Here is a 23,950-nt window from a genome sequence, read left to right as displayed (position 1 = left end):
ATCATTGTAAATAATACAATAGAGTTCAAAACATCACATAATAGTAGTTGTGTTTTTGTACTCGACTTGCCAGAGAAAAAATGACTTGGAACGTCATGCATCCAATATGATTCATTTGTAAAACATGTTGCAGTCTATAATAAACTACTCAGTAGTATATAAAAATAGTAAGCCCCACCTTGATAGGCTACAGCATTAAATATTATCAGTAAGAATAATCCATTATAATGATAAAAGAGGCAGTTTTCTGCGTATGAGTACACTCTTGATGCTTAAAGCACATTTTCTGTTGAATACTTCAATAAAATACTTTGACATTTTGAATGATTGACTTTCACTTGTAACAGCATTTCTTAATGCAGGAAAAACACCAGCTATGACATCACTGCATTGTGACAGGTACAGGGTAGGCTGTATGTGACCGACAGTATGTGACTCATTGTTGATACTGACCACTCCTCGGCCATATTGTTCCAAAGTAAATAACCTGCTCGCGAGTCTTGCGTGACGTGAACAGATGCAGAGCACACAATGCTGTAAGAACAGCCCAAACCGCTGCGTGTGTTGACAGCAATTTAGATATAATAGCATCTGTCTGTTGTTGTTGCAGAAGTTCCCAGTTCAAGCTGTCTTTGATTTCTGAAACTCCAGTATATGATACTCACGGCAATACATGTATTTTGTTTTTGGGGAGTGTATTTATTTCTGAATTCAGAATCAATTCATGGAGGAATTATTGGAACTCTTAGGATGTAGTTGGAGCATTTTTTTCAGGTTATTGACCGTTTTTGTCAAAAAACAAAACAAAAGTCTAACAAATCAAATGCTAACTGTGTTACCAGCCGTGGCAGCGACGCTCTCTCTGTCTGTCCGTGCAAGATACTTTCATTATACATAAATATAGAAATAGAAATAAAGAAATATAGATATAGAAATAAATATTTTTATGTATTTAAGATTCTTTTATTTACTTAAAAATAGAGATTAACTGTAACAAACTGGTGTATGATTGGTATCATTGGTGTTTCATTTCCTTTCTCTGGTGTTCTGTATGACCAAAGTGCTGGTCAGACAACAGCATTATTTTGATACGCTCATACCGGAAGTTGTTATTCTTTCATTACCTTTAGTTTGACAGCTGTATCAAGCAATGCGCTGGGCTGTGGATAAAGTTTCAGCTGCAGAGGCTCGCCTGCTTCATGTTTCAGCTGAGCTCGGGTGAAATCACGGACACAGAAGTTTTTTACAGAATTATTATTTCAGTATATGCTGAAAGTTTCAACTTAACTTTGCTTTTCATTTATTATTTTGTGCTTAGCCTACCTAACCTGCTGATATTCATCCAAAAATATTCAACTGTATACAATATAAACCATGTAAAACTACTAACAGCTAAATATTTTACTCTTTATATGTAATTCAAATACAATGGGCATACAAGTAAACACAACAGAGTCTCTAAACTCATGACTACAAACGCATCATGTAGGAATCATACATGTTTCAGAGTGCAGCAGGTTGTGAATCAGCCCGTAAGTGTTTTCAGAGCAGAGATGAAGTGTACAAAAGGTATTTTGTCACTCCTTCTTCCGCTGCTATTTGGGTGTCAATCTTTTGTCTCACCCTGCAGAACCGGTTGGTCCAGGCTTTCAGTCTCATATTGAGATCACCCGAGTTCCTCTGCATTACCATGGGAACAAGGTGAGGCCAAAGACGAAGAGGTGTGGGTGTGTGTGTGTGTGTGTGTGCGCGCGCGCGCGCGCGCGCGCGCGTGTGTGTGTGTGTGTGTGTGTGTGTGTGGTGGGGGGGGGGGTTCTCATGATAGTGTCATGTTATTTGTTTCATGTGGAATTGTGTGTTACATTAGACATCATGAGCTTTATTTTACAGAGGTGTTCCTGTAAATGAGGCCCTTTTTAGACACTGTGTGTGTGTGTGTGTGTGTGTGTGTGTGTGTGTGTGCGTGTGTGTGTGTGTGATATTTGAGACATGCTACATATAGTTTAACAGTACAACACACGGATATGTCATATGTTACATCTAATGTTTTTTTATTATATGCTTATATCTTAGAAAGTCCATGTATATATATGTCCTTTATAATAGTTTATAAATTAAATTATGTGTTGTTTTGCTTTGTTCTGAGTTTTCTGAATATAAGTCAGACAAAATCATGTCATACATACAAAATCTGTTTCATGAAAGGAAATGTATTATTACAGTATTATAGTTAGTAGTAGTATTTTTTTTTAGTAACTTGTCAATAAGATCACACCTGTTTTGTGACTTATTTCCATTTATATAGAATATCTGGTATCAGGGATGTGTTTATTATGGCAATATGTCAAGATGAAATTGATGTTGAAAAATTCAAAGAGCCAGCAAGAAAGACAGAAAGACAAAGGGTGCATATCAAGTGGGCGTGGACTGACAGTAACAGGAAAGTACCTGCCTCATACTGTATATCTGTCATGTTGTGCTGACGGCAGAGGTGGATCTGACTCTCCAAGAATCATACGACGCATTGCATAATAAGGCCGGCTCTGTAGGCGTCGTATCGTCTCGTGGATGATTCCTTACAGCAGAGAGACTTTGTCCCCTGTCGCTGGCTGCTGTGGGAAACAGATGATGATCAATGATTAATCTGTAACACTGCGACATACTGGAGATGAGTGAGCAGTCTGTTACCTTGATAATTTCACTTCTAACAGTCAATTCACTTGTGCAAACTGCTGATCAGCAAGAGTAATCATTCAAACATCCATCCATGCAGCCATCCATCCATCCATCCATTCATCTTCAACCGCTTGCCCCTGTCGGGTAGCAATTCAGTTCAAATGAACAAAAGTACCAAAAATAAAGTACTCAGTATGCAGAATGACACATTTCAGCGCAACATATATAGTTGGATTATAACTAATGACACATTGATGCGTTCATAACTGGTGAAGGTGGAGCTGATTTGAATTACTTTGTATATTGCTGGGTAGTTTCATCTATGATATATAATAATAATATATAAGTTGATTTATATTAAGTATTTTTTAATATACAGTAATTATTGAAATGTTTAATGGTAGTTGATTTGATTTGATTTAATTCCTTTATTACCTGAAGCCACATCTTATAGACTAATGTACTCCATGTATTTCAATACATCAATTCAATTCAATTCAACACACCTGTACTCTACTAGTCCCTGAAAGTAATTTGGTTTTGACAAACAGGATACAGACACACAGACAGACACTTACAAGAAATGAGCTGTTTAAGACTGACTGCAGTTTCTTTTAATAAAAGAGTCATAATAAAAGAAATGAGGAGTAGTCCACGTGGCAGAAAGTTATTAAGTCCTTGTTAAGCCTCAGGGCATTCGTTTGGATCTTCATAATCCAAATATTTATTATATTTAAACATTTCCTGCTTGGAAAAATAAAAAAGAGAGGCTCTGTCAAACACAGAGAGTGCTCGTTTCTGTGTTAGGACTTCAAACTTTTCCACATTTTTACCAGATTCCTAATTATGTTTTATTGACCCTCACTCTTGCGACGACACCGCACATCCACAAGATGTCACTTGTCTCAACAGTTTGTCTGCCAGCAGCTCAGCTACAGAGGGACAGAGCTGTGGGTAGCCTTCATTTCTGTCATAATCAGTGTCAGAGAAGACAGGACGTATAATAATAAGTCATTAACTGACCTAGAAGAGGAAAAAAAACAATTCACTTTTTAAAACATTTCACAGTTTTACTTCTTTACTTCAGTGGTGGAAATTAACCACTTTTACTCAAGCACTATAGTACTCGTGCTTTACTTACATTTACTTTTCCTGCTGATTCTTACTTTTTCTTTTCTACAGTTTGGGGGATATCTAGCCTTCTTTTCACTCTCTATCTCTACATTTACTAATTACTGTGAAAATATGAATCACTGTAACTTTCACCAGCTATAAATTAAAATGCTGCTTCATGTTGATGCATTAATTAATGGTGATAATCCAAAAACCGGCTCCAGGATTTCCAAAACAGCGTTGCCACGGTCGGTCAGTCAGAGCCCCTGAGAGACAATGGTGCGGATCTTTTTTATGTCCGCTCACAATTGAATTTGCGTCTCCTCGCGTTAAGTTTTGGTGTGCAGCGAGAGGAATGCAAAAGTACTTGGGAATGCACTGCTGTCAAAAACATGAGATTTAGATTAAAAAAGATAATTCTTAGAAACTGTAATACTGTAAATACAGCACTTATTTATTTTCTTTCTTTCTTTTTTTAAACTATACTTCTACACTTATTTAATGTGACATTTTTGAAGACTATATATAAAAACTACTGATGTTTTCTGTGTGTGTACATTTAACCTGTTGGATGTCCTTTGGGTGTGTTTTTTGTTGTTTTAATGTGTGAAAAAAGTCAATTGTGACCTTTCCTTGCCCACAGGGATGAGGTTTGCATGCACATTTTGTTTTACCTGCATCTTTTTTCTATTTAAAATATCCATAAAAACACATTAATATGACATTAATATTGTGTGTGTGTGTGTGTGTGTGTGTGTGTGTGTGTGTGTGTGTGTGTGTGTGTGTGTGTGTGTGTGTGTGTGTGTGTGTGTGTGTGTGTAAAATGTAAGTTTCACTTAAGCCCTAATACTTGTTACATTATTTTACATTGTGGCATTACTTTTAAGGAGGTTTTCACCCCTTAACATGTTTTAATTAACTGTAAACTAAACGATATGACTGTACTGTGATGAAACACATCGATGCTGGTGTTATTATTCACATTTCTCACCAAATTTATTTAAAAAAAATCTGCATTTCATGGGTTGAAAGTGGCTCAACACGCCACCTACTGTTTTAAATCGGCCCTAACTTTGCAAGTCCAATGCTGAGGTAGAGTCGAGCGGTTGGGACGTTCTGGGGGTTGGGGGGTCAGAAGTGTCGGAAAACTTCTTCCACAACTGCTCGACTGTACGTGGACTAAATCATTACTCACTAAAGCTGAACCACCACAAAACAGGATATTCTACAGCCCAGCATGCAAATTATTTGTAGAAACGAACTCAGGACATTTACTCACGTAAAGTAAATGTAAATACTGAGGGCCTTCAGTATTTACATTACGTTTCGGAGGGAAATATTGTACTTTCTACTCCATTACTTTACATTTACAGGACATATATACTGTAGTCCTTTGCAGATATACGACAAGCTTGTAAAATATGATGCATCGTAATAGATACATTTTTATTATGGCATATAAATATAACCCTTCACAATGAGTTATCATGCATAATGAGTGTTTGTTTTTTGACACTTTTGTTGATAACATTACTTTTTCTCAAGTAAATGTTGAATGCAGGACTCTCTTTGTATCTTTACCATGTGGTATTACCACTTTTATGAACACTTATGTGACCTTATCAAGTTTAAAACTTAACATATGAAGAATTATATAAGAGGCAAAGACAAACAATCAAAACCAGGACAAATATATAGACATTCAGCTGATTACTGTTACAGGTGCACTGTTTAATTGTTCTGTTGATTTTGAAATGATATACTTCTCTTTCGTTTGACTTGCTCCTGTATCGTATGTGTCACATTACAAAGTAAATATGACACTTTCTGTTTTGTAATGGGTTTCCTAGAAACCATGAGACACTTTACATGTCCTATCAGGAAAAGCCACTTCAAATATTGACAGTATCTGTGATGCTACCTGGTTTGTTTGTTGACAAAGTGTTCGTTTTGGGAGAAAGCCAGAGCTGACATTGAAGTAGAAGTATACTGTATATTTTGTATCATCTCACTGGTTGGCTTTAATACATGAATTTCTCCTTGGGCTGATTTCTTCTTATCTACATGTGTAAAAAACAAACTCAGTACCGCCTGTGCTCTAATAATATTTTACAGATGTTAATCCCCAAAGTTAGAACTTTTAAATAATGTTTAAACATACTGCCCTTTCTCCCTGGAATAATGTTTAGAAGGAGCTGAAATTGTTGGAGCTGATTACTCCGGAGAACTTACCTCCACTTTAAAAGATTGAGAGAACAGCACTCTTGGTCTTTGTGATTTCTCCTAAAATTTCTTGCTGAAGTCTTTCCAAAATTTTCCCCATTTATGCATTATAGGTGGCAACTGCTTGGGGCCCCAGGCCGTTTCAACATTTAATATAATCACACCTGGGGCGGCAGTAGCTCAGTCCATAGGGGACTCAGTTGAGTCCCTGTGTGGACCACAAATGGAGTGTGGACTGGTGGCTGGAGAGGTGCCTGTTTATCTCCTGGGCACAGCAGAAGTGCTGTTGAGCAAGTCACCAAACCCCCAACTGCTCTGGGCGCTGAGCCATTGGTAGCCCCCTCGCTCTGACATCTCTCCATTAATTGCATGTATATAGGTTTGTGCATGTGTGTATTTCAGGCCTGTGTGTGTAACCTGTATAATAATAATAACAGAGTGTAAAAATTGAATTTCCCTTGTGGGATAAATAAAATGGAATTCTTCTAATTCTTCATTCTTCTTCTCCTATCTGTTATTACATGTTAATTCAATTCAATTAAATTTTATTTATAGTGCCAAATCATAACAAAAGTTATCTCAGGACACTTTACAGAGTAGATAAAGACCACACTCAATGACTTATTTATGATTTACATAGACCCAACAATTCCCCTGTAGAGTACTGTGGCAACGAAAACCTTCCCTATAACAGGCAGGAACGTCAGACAGAACCAGCTCTGTGGAGGACGGACATCTGTCTTGACCGGTTGGGGAGAAAGAAAAGGAGAGAGAAAGAGAGAAAAGACGGACAGATGGACAGAGAGAGAGAAAGACAGACACAAAGACAGAGACAGACAGACTTCCAGTAACTATAGTAATATCTATAGTAATGTGAATATGACTTATATGTTATGGCAGTTAATACAGCAGAATAGTAGAAACAAGCACAGCTTAGGTTACAAATTATAATAGCAGCAGGAACATGCATTGATGAGACACGAATGACACAGACAGAGAGGAGAGAAGCTCAGAGGATCAGGAAAAGTATTATCCCCGGCAGACTAGGCCTATAGCAGCATCATTAAGCAGAACAAAATCAGCTAAGGGCAATGTTAGAGGTCCATAACAACATTTCTCCTGGTCATTGAATTCTTACTAGTCAGAATAATAATTTCAGATATTCTCAACATCATTCTTACTCATGCTAATGGCGTCACGTTTGTCATTCATGTGTATTGGGCTTTCAATTCTAGATATCCCCAATTACATTTTAGATTTCTATATATATGTGTAATGTCATTCTTACTAGGAGCATTGCAGTTGTACGTATCCGTAGGTTTGGTGTTATGTGCAGTATTACTGGTTAAAAAAGACGTTTTAATCTGGATTGGTTTTTCATTTGGGATATCTGAATAAAAAATATGACTATTATTAACAACTGGATTGTAGATATTTGAAATGGGAGTTTTTCTATGCCGTAAGATGATATACTTGATTTGATGATATACTCATGTTAAACATGTTTCTGCACCGACTCACAACAGTCAGATACGTGAAATTTTACAATGTCTAAGGTGAGAGAAGTTAAGGTTTTCACAGAGGGGATCTTTGACTTTATTTCACAAAACTTTTCTTTGTCTTTTGTAAAAGAATTTCCCCTTGGGGATGAATAAAGTATAATTCATTGGTTGATTGAGTGACATGGGACTCACTGCTGGCTCTTAATAGTAATAGTCTCACTGTTACTCCTGATGATGCTGAGGACACTTCCTAATACTCCTTTTTTCTATTTTTCTTGAAGTACTTGAATCATTTTTGCTATTAGCTATAGTTTTTACCCTATTTTGTTTCACTGTACCTAAATGACCTACTTATGTTATATGTTATTTGATAACTTAGTTGGTTATTGTGACTACGTCTGACACGGGTTGTTGGAGGGATAGTGGGATTTATGTTGGTATTTTCTTTTTCACTTTAAGGCAGACGCACTGATGCACTATACAACTGTTGTACTTAGCTCAGACCATAGGTGACTCGGCTGGCAACCGGAGGGTTACCAGTTGGAGTCCATTAGTGGACCATGAATTGAGTGTGGACTGGTGGCTGGAGAGGTGCCAGTTCATCTCTTGGGCACTGCTGACGTGCTGTTGAGCAAGGCACCGAACCCCCAACTGCTCGGGGCGCTGAGCCATTGGCAGCCTCCTCGCTCAGACATCGCTCCATTAATTGCATGTATATAGGTCCTGTTTGTGCATGTATGTATTTTCGGGACTGTGTGTTTGTAACATGAATAATAACAGAGTGAAAACATTGAATTTCCCTTTCGGGATAAATAAAAGTAATTTTTCTTCTTTTCTTTTTCACCTGTCTGCAAAATTCAATAAAAAAAAAGTAAGAATGTAATTTTTGAAATCTGAAATTTTCTATTTTACAAGGAAGAATTGAATTACAGATATCACCAATATATTAAACGTTAAAACATCTTTCCATAGGCTGTGCTGGTCTTTGACAGATAGATGGGCGTTGCCCGGCAGCACAAATGTCAGTTGCTTTCCGTTGACACGCCTCCGAATGGAAGACTTCCTCTCAGGCAAACTTGGAAAAGTGAAGCCCCGCCTTAATCCGCCCACACGCTCTGCTGTCATTCGCTCTGCCTTCCTGTCAATCAATGAATATCCCAAGCGACGTCAGCAGCGCAGCGCCACACCGGGGCTGAGGAGGAGTGGGTGACGAAGAGCCAGGAAAAAAAAAAACACCAGGAGCGATAAAATGCACGGACTACAAGGGTCCATCTGAGTCAGTTAAGACGTTTGGGGCATTTTTAAGGATTCGGTTCTTTGGGAGAACGCTATTTTAACACAATGAAGGTCCTCTGTCAGGACAAGCTTTCTGGTTCTTAAGCCAGTTGGCTGCAGTTATTCCAGGGAGCTAACCTAGCGAGCTAACAGTTAGCCTGCCCATTTAGCTCCACTGGTCACTGGGTGCCTCGGGTCTGCAGGAAGATAAATGCTCGTGAAGCGATATTTTCTTGCCACAAGGGTTGTCTTTCTTCGAGTGCTTTGAGACAGCAGGTGTTTTTTTTTATAAGCCTTATCTTGTGTGTTCAGTAGATGGACAGTTTTGACGGGAGCTCGTTATCACTGCGCGGGCGGACAGTGTTGGTTTCGGGGCGGCTAAGCCTTGTTGTACTCGGCCGGGCAACAACCAACAGAGAGGGGGTATTGTACAAATGTGACAGCCTGTAGTGTCCCACTGTGTCTGGGAGCCGAAGTTACTAGTCTAAAATAATTCATTTTTCCACGAGTGTTTAGACTATACGGGCTAAATAGCTACCAAAGTATTGGCACTGATGAATCCATCAACTTGTCACGTTAGCAGCACTTAGCTCACAAGCTGTCAACGGGTTTTTTTTTGTTTTTTTTTGCAAAGTGCATGAAATAAAATGGTTATTTTCATCTTTGGTAGTCATCTAAGATGTTTGCGGGCATTGCACATTTTCTGTGAGCAGCTGTCAGTCCCTGTAGCCTGAGGATCTACAAAAAAAAAAAAGACTTTGACCAAAAGCTGTTAAATATTTGACACTTGACAGCAGTTTTACCACCAACGAGGAGGGCCAGATCTAACAGGAAAAGGCTCCAAGCCCCATTATCTGGATATAACTTTGTTGAAAACGGGCTGTTGCTCATTTTATTTGATATTTTTTGTGAGTGAGGTGCAGCCCGGGCGCCCCTTGTCAGACGGGCTTTTCAGCTCATGCGGTGATGACTTTAGACTCCATGATGGCTTGTTGCCTGAGTGAAGAGGCGAAAGAGTCCAAACGAATCAACGCTGAGATCGAGAAACAACTCCGGCGAGACAAGAGGGATGCAAGACGGGAGCTGAAGCTGCTTCTGCTGGGTAAGCCTGCATGATCTAAACACTGGCATGTGTGGACACTTTGCACTTCATCCCCACTTATTTTTGACAAACACACAAACCAGATAGTGTAAGCTTATTGATTTTAGTGTAAAAGGTTATGCATGCAAAACACTGCACCGACAATCGCAAACCACATTAACCTGGTCACCACGGGATTTGCGTGTGATGGGATATGCAAATCCCAATTCAGATGTGGTTCACATGTTGAAGTAGTGGAAGAGCTTAGAGCAGCCATTGACTCTGGAAACGTATTGATATACAGTTCATTCAATCCAATAATAATGTACAAAATTTAATATTTTTTAAATTTTTGACTGAATGAAAACCAACATGGTGTGTGTACTGTTTTTTTCAAAGCTACCTTCTTATGTCAGAGAAGGTAACAGGGAAAAGCTGGGAAACCTCAGCTCTTATTGGATCCCAGCTTGTGTCACAGTCCTCTGGCTTCTCTTTTACGTCCAAAGCTAAAGTGAAAGCCTTTTTGACATCACGGACAAGTAAGACGACCACTCACAAGATAACAACGACAGGAGATTGTCTTCACTTCCCGATGACTCTTTACTAACATGTATTGGAGGGTATTTTGACTTCATGTCAGCGTTTCAGCCCAGTTTCGTGATGGTTATTGGCTTCATTTTGGCTATTGTGTGACTTTACTACAACTCGCATAAATAGACACGCTATTGCATTAGAAAATGGGCCTTGCTGTAAATCAGCTCTGTTTGAAGTCCATATAAAATCTACAAGCTTCTCCAATGAACTCAAAACGAAGTCAGACTTATTCTGAATTACATCTAGATTATCAAGCATGAGGTCTTTCAGAAGTAAAGCTTCTGTCAACCAGCTGTCAACAGTGCCCTCTTATTCCTTCCTCCACATTATTGTAGTTCCTCCAAGCCAGTGAAACATGGCTTGAATAAAGAAAAAGAGTTTGCTTTAATTAATAATGCTACAACAGAGACGGCGTTCTCTTGGTGTCTGGTCTAGAAAAGATGAGGTTGTCCACTCTGGGAAATAGCTGTTCTCCAGAGATTATGCTGTGACATCCACAGACTCATTTTTTATGAAGTGTGAAGAAGAGTAGCAGTAGAGCCATTGTGCATTTTTATGTATTATATATATTATATTATATTGACAGAGAAAGCTGTTACTGTGTTTATTCCCCACTCAAGTCAAGTCCAGGTTAGGGTTGCTCCAAACAGCATCAATGGAACTAGCAAGGATTCAGTATCATGCTATAGGTATATTTTTAATAACTCTAAGGATGATCTCACTCATATCTGCAACAACTTCAAACACTGAAAGGAATAGCAGCTTATAAGAAACAACAGTGTTTACTCTGTTCTCAAACAATTCATGTTTATGAGTCATATCATTGTCAGAACCTCAGGGGAGATGTACTTATAATACGTTATTATAGCTTTGTTGACATAAGGAGATGTTTATTGGCAAGTAGAGTAGTGGATCACTATTAAGCTAAGAATATGACATTAAGTAACCATCTACCCACAGAACAATTGTTAAATGAATGTCAGAGGAAGAACTTTAGTCCGAGGTGGGACAGGACAAGATCTCCTTAACTTGCCTTTAACCCAGGGGCGGTTCTAGGATCTAAGGCTCAGCCCCTAATGAGAATTTTGACATTTGCCAAGGTGAAAGGGGTTGAATACTTTTGCAGGCAGCTCATTCACCAAGAAAAATGCATGCTGTGATTTGGTATCAAAAATGTTTGACAGTTGGAAATTTCTGCAAGAAGTTCATTTGTTTGGCAATAAGATGGTGAGCACTTCTGTTCTCGAAAATAGAGACAGACCGATATGTCGCTGGGCCGATGTTGGCCTATCCGAGACATATCTGTGTCGGCGTATATACGAGTGCGTCCATTATAACCAGTTGAAGCTGCTACAGTACAGGGACGGGTACCGCGCTGCACAACTAAGTTTTTACATGGCCCCCTTAATTTGGTTGTCCAACACTCGAACTGTGTATGAAATTAGTATAATCTGTTTAAAATGATAAAAAATAAATACCTCACTGCTGTTGTAGCATTACTTTTCAGGACCAGGTGCATTACTATACCATTTTGAACTAGAGTATGGCTGAGAAAAAATTACAATAATGTTCTTTATGTCATGATAAAGTTATAATTTTGATGATTCTCCTCATACTCTCTTTCAACTAACTCAAAAAATCCCTGAGTGTCTTTGCGATGTGTGCCCAAGTTGATATTGCGTTGACAATAAAAAAAAAGATTTATTGTGCAGCCCTGAGTAAGACCAAACATGTTTTGCATGTAGCCTGGGAAAACAAAGACAGCTGCAGTTGGATTTGGGATCTGGACAACTCACATGTGTGCGGCTGCGTTTCTGTTGGTGGTGGTTCTCATGTCCTGGAAGATTCAATGTCCCCCTTTTTTTTAGACCAATACCAATATTGATATTTGAGAAATGAAATACAGATTTCATCGTTTGGGCTCTAGATACCACTAATCATATTTGGCTGATGAATAAGTCGGAGTTACTTATAAATGTTGCTAACCACCACTTCATATGTCACCAAGACCTCCAGTTGACATTGTCGGTAATAAACCGGATACATCGGCGCTTAGCTATGTAACTAATATAAAATAAGAGCGAATCAACTACTGGGATCTGTTTTTATTTTGGCGTAAGTTGACGTCTCAATGTGACAACGAAGCACTGCTTTTCTACTTGTAAAATGGCTAAGAAATAACTGTTGGCAACGCGTAGAAAGGCATCTGTTGATTCACTTGGCCAACATATTTGCCAAACATTGATTCGAAATATAAAAGTGTTGTTGGCGAAGAAACATATTGTTGTTGTTTTCCTGCTCTCAGATGAGAGGCTGGGATGGTGACTCATTGAAAGGAGATTGATTTGGAAGAAATCCCTTTTCCGTCCTGGCGACCCAATTGTTTTTAATGAAAATGCTGAAGTACAAATTGCAGGAGTCATTTTTGTTTCAGCTTGTGGTGGGAGTCGGCTGCCACATAATTTTAGCTTGTGTGAAAAGGATCTAAGCACTTTGCAGTGTGAGTTGTAGTGCACACAAGTTGTCTCACTTCATTTGGAACATATTATGGACCTCTTTGATCTTTTTTATAGACCTTCACGCATAGTGTAGCTTTTTATTATTGTTTTGGCTGCATGTTACATCTCGAGTCTTTTCTCTACAGTGGCGGCTCGTGGCTTCCTAAATTCACAGTAAGATTTTTATCTTTGTCCCTGATTGGGAAAAGAAACAAACTTTAACAAAGAAAAACTTCAGCTAAAAATATTCAACCTTGGTGTTGCTGTGACTCACATTTGTTGGTTACGCTATTCTAAATGGAAACCTTTTTATTTAAATGCTTACAGTTTGGTTGGATGCAGTTTGAAATGCGTATCTGCGATCTATAATGAAGAGCACTGCTTGGTTTGTATGATGTTTAAGTGAAGGCAATTATTCAAGCTGTTTATCAGCAACAGGCTGGCTTTCCTCAGTGGTGTGGTTAGCTGGTAGACCTGCAGGCTGAGGAAGAGCCCGGGTCAGAGGAGCGCTCTGTAGCTAATGAAAGTCACAAGTAATTAAATGTGTGCAGCCAGAACCCGGAGAGCTGCAGTAACACCAGTCTGTGAGTCGCCTTCAATACATCGGATGTTTTTTTCAAAATGTGGGAATGATGGTGTTTGTTAGTGCGACATTGTCAAACTGCTGCCACATTTGTATATCTTCACTAACTGAATGCATGTACACTTAAGGCCAAAGGGGATCTGATGATAAGTTAGGTTCCTGATCAATGTCAAGGGTCTCACAGTAATAGGCCCTTTTGTTTCCCCCTGATCTTGAATTTGACCAGTTTCTATAAAAACGCCACTTTTCTTCTTCGTGACTAATGTGACTGTATCTTCATGTTCTTGCAAATTATTCTAACAAGAAACCTAACTACATACTAATGAGGTTTCTTGTTTTGCAAGATTGAACGGTGTCTAATAACACGAAAGTTTTTTGTCATAATGATTGCGTAGGAAGATGGTGTTAGAAAAGATAGAAGTTCATGTTGTGCAGTGTGCAAACAATGACTTGACAGCAACTTTAACTTTTGCAATGTGTATCCACTGTTGACTGAAGGTTAAGTTAGTCATATGGATGGAAAACCTGTAAAACGTGTGCTTATGAAGTACTGCACAAATGCTATGTACTTTTTCTTCTGTGGTAGTGTGTTCATATTGTACAACATTGTTACTAAGCCGACAGCTCAAGAACATTTGACTTGCATCAGGTGTGAATCCTACATGAAGAGTGTTGGCAATCGAGAACCAGTTTGTCCAATTGTCCCATCCGTTGGATCCATTGGATTGGATATGTCTCCAAGTTTCAGTTTCTTTTTTTTTTTATTTGAATTTTGATTATTGGTTGCAATACCAATATGCCAAGATTGAATTCCAGCAGTCCCATGTGTTTGACAGTCGAGTGACACAGCTCATGAACTGAGCAGCACGTCCATCACAGATGTTATAATACCTTTAATGCCACGCGGGCAGGTTTACCAAACCCCAACATAAAACCGAATGCTGTACAAATGTTATTTCAGCTCGTTTACACTGTGTTCAGAATGAAAACCTTTTTTCCACACAGAAAATTGATTAATAATCAATGAGGGATAGATAAAGAATTGGACCGGTAAGCATAATAGATAATAGCATTGGTATCAATAAAATCTTTATCAATTCCCATCCCACTTTTATTTCATTTTCAGACAAGTTTAAGACAGCTGCACTCCCCATAGAGCTGGGCGGTAATCCAATATGATGATGCATCATCTTCCAGTGGAATCTTATCACAATTAAATCATATCTCATGATATACAGCGTCATCTAAATTGATAATGACTTTATACTAACTCAAATTTCTCAGAAAATCTGATGTGAAATATTGGAATAGCATTTGAAGATTGTGGTTTTTACATCACAGTACGCCCCGAATCTTTTTAAATTCTCCCTAATTTCACTTGAAACTGTCTTAATAAAATGAGAAAATAACTTTCATTTGTCAGGTATTAATTCTCACAGAAGTATACAAAAACAGGTTCTACCATGTGGTGATTTCAAATAGTTTATTTCATATACATATTTTTGACATAATTGACGTTATTTAGATATGGAATTACCTATATTGGGATAGAAGATAGTTTAACTCCCCACCAACCCACCTTGCCTGCAAAAATGTATCGATAGTGCAATATTAAAAAAATGTATATTAATGGATTTTTTAACTTTTATTATTATCGTTTCTCTTACTTTCTATTTGGGGTAAAATAATACTCAAGTTTTAATTTCCCATGATGGTTTGGAAGAGGTAAAGTAGTATGTAATGTATTCACGCTTGATTTTCTCAGCTGTTTTATGTTTGTTTACATTTTGATAAAGTGGCACTACAAAAAATATTGACAAATGGCTCAATCACATTTAATTGGGAGTGTCGGACTCTGTGAGCGTGCACACTTGGGCTGTCACCTTCTTTAAAAAAGATGCAGGCAAATAAGGGAAAACTAGCAGTCAATATGTTTAAATAAAATAAACACATCCAACATAATGGGTCACCGCAGGGTTTTGTAAGGCAGTTTCTTTACCAAGTCATTAAACATAAAAAATACAACTATAATCGATTTGGTTTTCTTTAAATGATCAGTTCATAGTGAGTTAATCACCGAATCAACCATGTCACAGACTAGTAACTATGTAATCCATTCTTCATATTAAAGTGTTGATTAAAGGTACTTTACTTCTACAGAACAAAGTTATGCCATGCTGCCAGAGGCTCAGTATACACATATTGCTTTTTTTTTTGTAATTTTTGTTAGATAGAAAAACAGTTTTATTGTGATGAGCATCTAAGAACTTAATGTCAGGTAAAACCGTTACATTTGTATTTTGAAGAAGCGGGTGTTGGTGCACGACTTAGCAGTAATGCTGTGTCTAGTTTAGGGAACATCTACAGAAAAACTCACGGCTAAAATTGTTTGAATTTTAATCTAGTTTGTCATTCTACCTTTCAAATATGGATTCTCATGCCTGTCTGGGTATGATACACAGACAGCGCTGTGAATATCTCCCTGTAAAGAACGGCAGAGAAAGAGGGCACCTATCAGCACTTATGAGCCGGACCCAAATCCATGGCGTCAGGAGCACATTCTGTACACCTGAACGAGCTAAGGCCCCAGGCAGCACGGGGTATTTACCTGAACTCATAATTGGAATGGGAGTCAGGATGCTGTACACACACAAACACACACTGACACACACACACACTGAACACACACTTCATCTGTCAATGTGCACACCGCTCAAACAGGTCGGTAGTATCTGGGTTAATGAGTGTTTGTTTTTTGGCAACACCCAAGGATGTCTAATGCATGGAGCCTACCTACGCCTATTATGGTTTCTCTTAGCAAGTCTTTCAGTAAGCCACGCAGATAAGCCCTGTGTTAGCCATATCTATTTGGATCCCTGTTAGCTGCTGCCAAGGTAACGGCAGGCATGGCAGAGTTTTGTAGAAATAACAAAACTGCAGACTGTACAGACGAACAACCCCCCCCCCCCCCCCACACACACACACACACACACACACACACACACACACACACACACAGAGGATAAAATGTCCCAAAAGAGACTTGTAAGTGTCTGTCTGTGTTTGTACTGTGGCATCGTGGGCCGTCACAGGGCTGCCCTGTGGTACTCCCGCTATCCTCATAGGCACAATAGCACTGCAGAAGGCAGAGATGGCAGATGCCTTCCTGCATCCATACTCCCGCAGCTGTATGTCTGACTGTCAGCCAAGGTTGATAATGCTAATCATCACCCACGTGATCTTATTTCCCAGAAATCTCAAATTGCTAGACTCGTACAGCCTGACCTGGCAATCTGGTGTGACTGTGCCAGCTAACTGCCAGTTAGTTTAGCCAAATGCATCGGTTTTTATTGAAATTATTTTCTATCCACCATGAAAGTCACGTGTGCTTTCAGTTCAGTTCCACTTAGGACTAAATTGTGTCTAAACAGAGCAAACCCTTTCAACCTGGCTGTACATCCCAGCTATCAGTGGGATACTGAATACATTTCCATTACACTGCTCAATCAATTACAGCCAGGACATCTATTTATTTCTTGACCCATTATGACACACATTTTTCCTGTCAACAGGAAGCATTGCCGGCCATTGCTGGTCTAAAGCCGTTTTCACATTAACTCCGGACCGTGTCAGGAGAATTGGTTCTGGACATAGTTCGGAGTTTCCTTTTCACATATGCTTCACACACAGAATATATATAAATATGGACGGCTTGACAGCTAACTAAAAATGAAGCCAAAACCTCTTGAACACCCCTTGTGGGCTGGCTGCAGTATAGGCCATAAATCCTGCGCCCTCCATGGGACATGGGCGAAACAAAAAAATCACACTTCTTTAATTAGTCAATTAATGCTATGAAAAACAGGGTGAGTTGTCATGATTGACAGCTGTGACCAGCGTAAGCTCCCAGAGATCGACTTATGCCGCTGTACCATAGTGTCATACCGTCAGCCACTTTTTTGATCCTGACAACTGAAAAAATGGCCGTCAACGGTAGTAAAATTAACGTGCTAAATGAACTTAAAGATATACTTTACCCATTTCATTCAACCATTGGTCTGTCGCTGTGGCAGAAGTCCACGTAGAATGGTGCATCGGAGATCTGCCAACGGATTTCTTGAAAGGATTTTGGCAGATCTCCAATACTATATCTGGGATTTATTGTGGGCATTAGTTGATTATAGTTATCTTTAGGCTGACCTGCTTTTCACCACTATTTTAAACTGAAATTCCGGTGTAAAATCATCCCAGGCTCTTTTTAGGCAAATACTCATCAAAGAAGCCATCAAGACAATTTTTTCGTGCACTAACAACGAACGGAGAAATCCGGGACACTCGCTAACAGCAAAATGCGGCTAACACTGATTAGCTCGGGGCGGCGAGTTGAACGCATTCAAACGTCTAACCACAAACTAGTAACACTGCTCCAAATAAAACCAAACCTCTGCAGTAGCATTATAGGAGGTCCTACACATTAACCAAAGCATCAACAACGTGTAAAGTGACATCTGAGTTTATTAAGAGTGTTTTGAAAGACTTATTTACTTGACCGGTACCAGCTCCTCTCGTAGTAAAGTCCATTCAAGTCGATTACAAATGCAATCCAGAGGGAAGGAGCCCATTGATTATTTATTCCAGCAAAAACACGGAAACTTTGTGGTTTGTGGCAGTTTGGTGAAACATCTTTACCTCCAGTCTATCCGTAGTCAGTTGCTGCACTCTGCATTCTTCTTCAAGAACCGTTTTTTGGGTCCGAAGCTCTTCTGGGAATTTTGAAGTCGTCTTTTTCCAAATGTTTGCTGCAGACACGATAATCCCTCTGCCTAAGAGCCTTGATGGGCGTCTCAATATCCAGATTCAAAACAATAAGCCACTGGTTTATCAGAGCACGGTCATCGTACCGCAGTGGCAGCCAATGAAAAGTTTGAGTTGTAAGCTTTTATTTTTGTTTTGCAGCCGGTAAAGATACGGACACAAACCATTCTGTCTCTCTTCACTTCAAGTTGCAGGCTAGTCGGCTTTACCCGTGCCGGCACTCACTGTCTGCGTCCGGCAACACACGCCCGCTGGAATCAACGCAATGTTTCGGTGCTGCAGGGAAAGCTGTGTGGGAAATTTCTAAACCTTTTACGATCCATTATGAACTTATATTTCACCAAATTATTAAATCACAACGTTTTCGTGTTTTACTGGAATAAATCATCAATTCCTTCCTTTTTGATTGTATTTGTAATCGACTTGAATGGACTTTACCACGAGAGGAGCTGCTACTGGTTGAGTAGGTAAGGCTTTCAAAACAACTAACTACAGTGCTTCAGTAAATGTGTAAAGACTCTTCTCATGCTACTGCAGAAGTTTGGGGTTATTTGGAGCAGTGTTAGTGTTTAAAAAAGCCGTTTAATGTGTTCAACTCACCACCCGAGGTAATCTGTGTTAGCCGCATTTGGCTGTTAGCGACTGTCCCGGATTTCTCTGTTCGTGCACACAAAAAAATTGTCTCGATGGCTTTTTTGATGAGTGTATTTGACTAAAAAGAGCCTGTGATGAATTTACACAGGGATATCACTTTAAGTTCAATGTAACTAGTTTGGGTTTTGGTTGGTCAGATACAATAAACGTAAAAACTAAACTATAAAAAGTGAAAAGCCCGCTGTAATGTCTTTAATTTGCTTGTTTTGTTCAACTTACGATCCAAAACCCAAACATAGTAATTTGAAAAATTAAACAATTAATACATAACCTAATTTGTTTTCATTTTACTGAGAAGTGTTTACGTTTTTCTTATCAACCCCATTTATATCAACGGGTCTGTGTGAAAAGGCTGCAGATGAACACAGGAAGAATTTCCCTCTGACCTTAAGAAATAGATATGGCAGGGTTTTATGATGTATGTTTATTCATTTATTTTACAGAATTCAAAATCCTCTTTAACTGTTTTTATACCTCCTTGGTTTTAGTTGCTCTGACGTTTCAGAAGTATAGCCGTACTGTAGCAGCCGTCCCAACCCTTTTTTCAGTGGTATATTTATGCAGTCCTGAGCTTCTGTGCCTGCTATATGAAAAAATGAGTTTCACAGTGTGGTACGAAGGCAAGACAGGTAGGTGTTCGTAGTTCTGCACTGTTTGTCTGGCGGCTCTGTTGATTGAGCAAACTGATGTTGACACACCCAGAGTTTCTGCAGTTATGTGGCAGTCAGGCCTGTGAAAGACTGCCCAGTGCTTTTCACGTCACCGCCTGTCTGGCTCTTTGTTACAGATATGTTTGGTCCCGTTAAAACCTTCTCATATCGCTTAATGTTTTGATTGGGTTGGGAAATGTAGACAAATGTTTATTATTTTCAAAAAAAGATGACTTGTACATGAAGCAACTGTGTTTTGTTTCAGTGTAATGACTCTGAGGCATACTAATGACCTGATCTTAATAGCATGTGAACGAGTTGTGGCGCTTGTTTTATCAGTTGAGTGTCTGTACGTGTGTGCATATGAAAATCACACAGGTCTGGATACCCAAAAAGACAAAAAGCTTCCAAGTTCTTTTGCATGTTTACACAGCAGCACATCAGCAGTGTGCAAGTTCCCATCTAATTCCTGGTCTAGGAAGGAGGAAGTAAAGTTGAAGACATTTCACAATTAGTTTAGGGAATTCAAACTGCAGCAAAATCTCTGTCCAGTGGAAAATACTGCTGTTCCAGTACAACCAGTATTTTGATTAAATGGGAACCAAAATAGGCGAAATGATTAAATTGATTGGCATCTAAGTCCTTTAGTTGGATGCCAAGAATTTTCTCAAAATTGGAATAGAGATCCTGTGCTGGCTGGCCCCTCGCTTTCTCATTCTCCTGTCTCTCAGTATAGATGATGAAGATGTAGATGTGCTCTTATAGTCCACTTGCAGACACAATGTAAACATTCAAATGCAGCACAGGAAAGGCTCTGGTCCTCATCCCTCCCACCATCGTTATCCGGGCCGCCTTGTGTGTCAGTGAGTAGATTGGGATGTAACTGCTGTGACATTGTCATCTGGTTGGGAGGTGTCTGCTCGGTGCCTGGTGCCCATCGGCTAACCCTAACTACGGGATTGATGAGATTTAAATTTTGAGGTCAATAAAAATGTTTTATTAGATGATGACATGGGCCAAAGACATGCACCAGAGGCATTATATTTTACAGTTGTAGAACAAATCTATCCTTTTAACAGACTCACACCAGTGTTTCCCCTACCGTTGCCCGGCTTTGCACACACAGGCATGTCACGGTAACCTGACTCTCGCCAGAGGACTTTCGTCCCGCCTTGCTTCCGTCTTTACTTCACCTAGCTTCAATCAACCATCTGGAATCATTCCATAGCAGAGTGATTTCAGGGTCCGCAAAAATGGTCAGGCCAATCAGGGCCGCGGGGCGGGGTTTTATAGATGTGACGTAGTGGAGAAACGACTGTGGTGGAGAGGAAGCAGACGTCAACATCGATGCTGCTATTTCATCAGTGTTGTCCAATCTAGCGAATATTTCTTCTTTAAAAGAACACCAGAGAACGGCTCTGAAGGTTTTCGTTTGTGGAAACAATGTCAGCTCTTCTGTTTTGGTCACTCATCAGCGTCACGGGTTGGTTTCGATGTGAGTGGTCGAAGTAGCACGTCAATAAAGTTGACAGACAAGTGGTTTATCCAATCATATGCAGGGATTTTTGATAAGGCCCAGCCTCCTGAAATCACTTTCCTATGGAGCGATCCCAGATGTATGAGTGAAGCAGGGCGGAACGAAATTCGTCAGGTTAATGTCACGGTGTGAAGCAGAGAAACATTTAAACACTTTATAGTCTACTGACCTGTTGCTCTCGCTCCAGTGGTGTTCTGTCAAGAGATGTCGTGATTTAAACCAACTAACTTTAAAAAATGAAAAACGACAGATGTGTTTATAAAACTGCAGCACAGTCACTGAAAAAAAACATAAATAAATCTAGGAAAAAAAACCAATTCCTTCGCTCCAACTGTAGTGCGACAGCAGCTGAAATTGGCAACACTAGTGCCGCCCCTCGAAACTGAAGCCTTGCATACGGAAACAATACATATCGCTGCTTTACTAGGGGGGATTCTTTTTTTTTCTCGGTGTAAAATATTTTGCTTATGTTATTTCTGACCAACGTTACTCCCTCCGTTAGCAGACCAAAACGGAAATACAGTATAATTTTCTTCGCTACTCTAAAAACAGTAGTTGCCAGTGGCAGCACACCTCAACTTGCCGTGTAGGCTGCTGCTGTTAAAGCATCATTTATTTACGTAAAAACAGCCTTTTTATCCGGCTGAAACAACTTTAAAAGCCCTATTCCGACGGGATTAGTTTAATGTGGGGACATGGGGTAAAATAGTCTCACCTCAGGATGTCTGTAATATAAATGGCCAATTCGCACAGGATTAAGAAAACCCTGTACTCTAACAGGGGTGGAAGGGGTATCTCAATTTCCACACTACGTCACCTCAGTGTCATGTGCGTGCCACGTTGCTTCCTGATATGACAAAATTAAGTAAACACGAAACTAAAGGACAGAATCGATTACCTAAAAAAAGTGATACAAGTGCTTCTTCAAGCGCCTTCATGCTCAAATGTGGAAACTATGTATTGATCAGATATGAAGGTATATCAACATATCTTTTACACAGGGTCGTATTCAGAACAGACTAGTTTTACCTGAGGTTTTTATTCCGGACCTTTTTACAGAAGGTAAAATCGCCGTAATTTTGACTTGCATTCTCTGGAAAAATTACTAAAAAATGGCGCATTCGGACGGGACTAAAACTTCCCCACATTAAACAAATCCCGTCCTGAATAGAGCTAAAGGTTTTTTTTGTTTTTTGCGGGGGTTACATCACGTGATCTCTGATCAGTGTGTAGATTCACAAACTCGCCAGGACCCGATCCAGCATTTTAGACAGTATTGGGGGCTTTTCCAAGGCAACTGTATTCTGGACTTTTGATTGGTTCAAAACGAGGCAACTGAAGACCACTCCTTTAACTCACTATTGAACTACACTATATTCTGACTTTTTAAAGACCAAATGATTGAGGAGTTAATCAAGAAAAGTAATTGACAGATAAATCTATAATGAAAAGCATCTAATCAACATATAACTTAAGGCGGCATTTACACAACCTCAGGGAGCTCCGACAACTCACCGCGAGGTTGTGTGGTGGTGGGAGGGTCACCTTAATGGAGCTGTTGTATTTGAAAGTAGTATATTGTAGAGACGTTACTTTTGTCATGTCGACCCATTTTATACAAGGATGACAATTTTTTGTAATCAGCCATCACACGTGTCAGTATCTATACATTTGCCAGTACTTCTGTGGCATAAATTATGTTGTAATACAGTGTGTCATTATTCCACCGTCCTTGGTATTGTTGTCCACCTATTACTAATTTCCTTTTCTTCCATGTGTCCCATGTGGTTTTGTCTCTGTAGCTTTACATATACCCAGTAGGAGGAGGTTCCATCTTGTGACATGAACATTGACATGAGAAATGAATATGAAACAATTTTTTCCCCCCTCACACACACTCTTCTTAAGCATGCAACAGTTACTGTATCCGTAGCAGCTGTAGACTGAAGCATCAGCCAATATGGCAATCCAAGTATTATTGTGACACTGATAAAGTAGGTTAATAAGTAAGTTAATAAAACAAATGGTGTTTTTAGTCTGCAGATGCTGAAACCGTCCATCAGCCTTTCGATGCACAAAAATCACAAAGATTAGGTAAAAACATCAGAAAATTGGACATTTATGTTGTGTTTTGTGACTGTTCCACTAGTGTGATGCTTAAATCAAGTAAAAAGGATTTTTGAAAATGCTACAATGGCACCTGTTTACTTTTTTAGCAAGGGTCTGATTCATTTTTTTAATGATGTACCGACTTGCATCGGATCAAATACGCTGACACAAGTGTAGTTTAAGCTGTGACAGTGTTTAATCTGTGACATAATATAAGCCCATTTTATAGGATCATTGTGGGTTTAGTGTTCTAAGATCTTAATCTGCAAAGTATTAAGTCATAGAAACACAGTGGAATGAAAAATGCACTATATCCCCCTGAAATAAAAATATTCAAGTGAACTACCTCCAAATTGTAAATAAAGTATTAAAGTAAATGCATTATTAATTACTTAAACAGTTTGTGCTTGCTTGATTTATGAATAAATGTTATGAATAAGTTGTGGCAGTCGTAAAACTGGTGATTCTCATTATGGCAAAGTTAGCCCCAATAGTTCCTGGTCCAACAGAACCGGTTGGGGAGCAGGAACCTTTTGGGATGCAGAAACAACAACAGGAATTAAACCGAGAACTCGGACTTCCTGTAATGTTCCTGAACTTCCTGCCGCTGGTCATTCAGTCATTTATTTCCTGCACAGTC

The 23,950-nt window shown here is 39.3% G+C and overlaps 1 protein-coding gene across 1 annotated transcript in view; it reads left to right on the top strand.

Moving 5' to 3' along the window:
- Window positions 1-8,724: 8,724 nt before the first annotated feature.
- The window catches only part of LOC310966687 (guanine nucleotide-binding protein subunit alpha-11-like), a 40,377-nt gene continuing 25,151 nt past the window's right edge, over window positions 8,725-23,950 (top strand). The window contains 1 exon segment of the mRNA XM_083940508.1: window positions 8,725-9,891. Coding sequence (XP_083796634.1) covers window positions 9,756-9,891 — 136 coding nt within the window. The 5' untranslated portion in view covers window positions 8,725-9,755.

This window comes from Echiichthys vipera (assembly GCF_963691815.1).
Source record: "Echiichthys vipera genome assembly, chromosome: 3".
Classification (NCBI taxonomy): domain Eukaryota; kingdom Metazoa; phylum Chordata; class Actinopteri; order Perciformes; family Trachinidae; genus Echiichthys; species Echiichthys vipera.
Note: the sequence above shows the minus strand (reverse complement) of the source record. Positions and strands in the feature narration are given on the sequence as shown.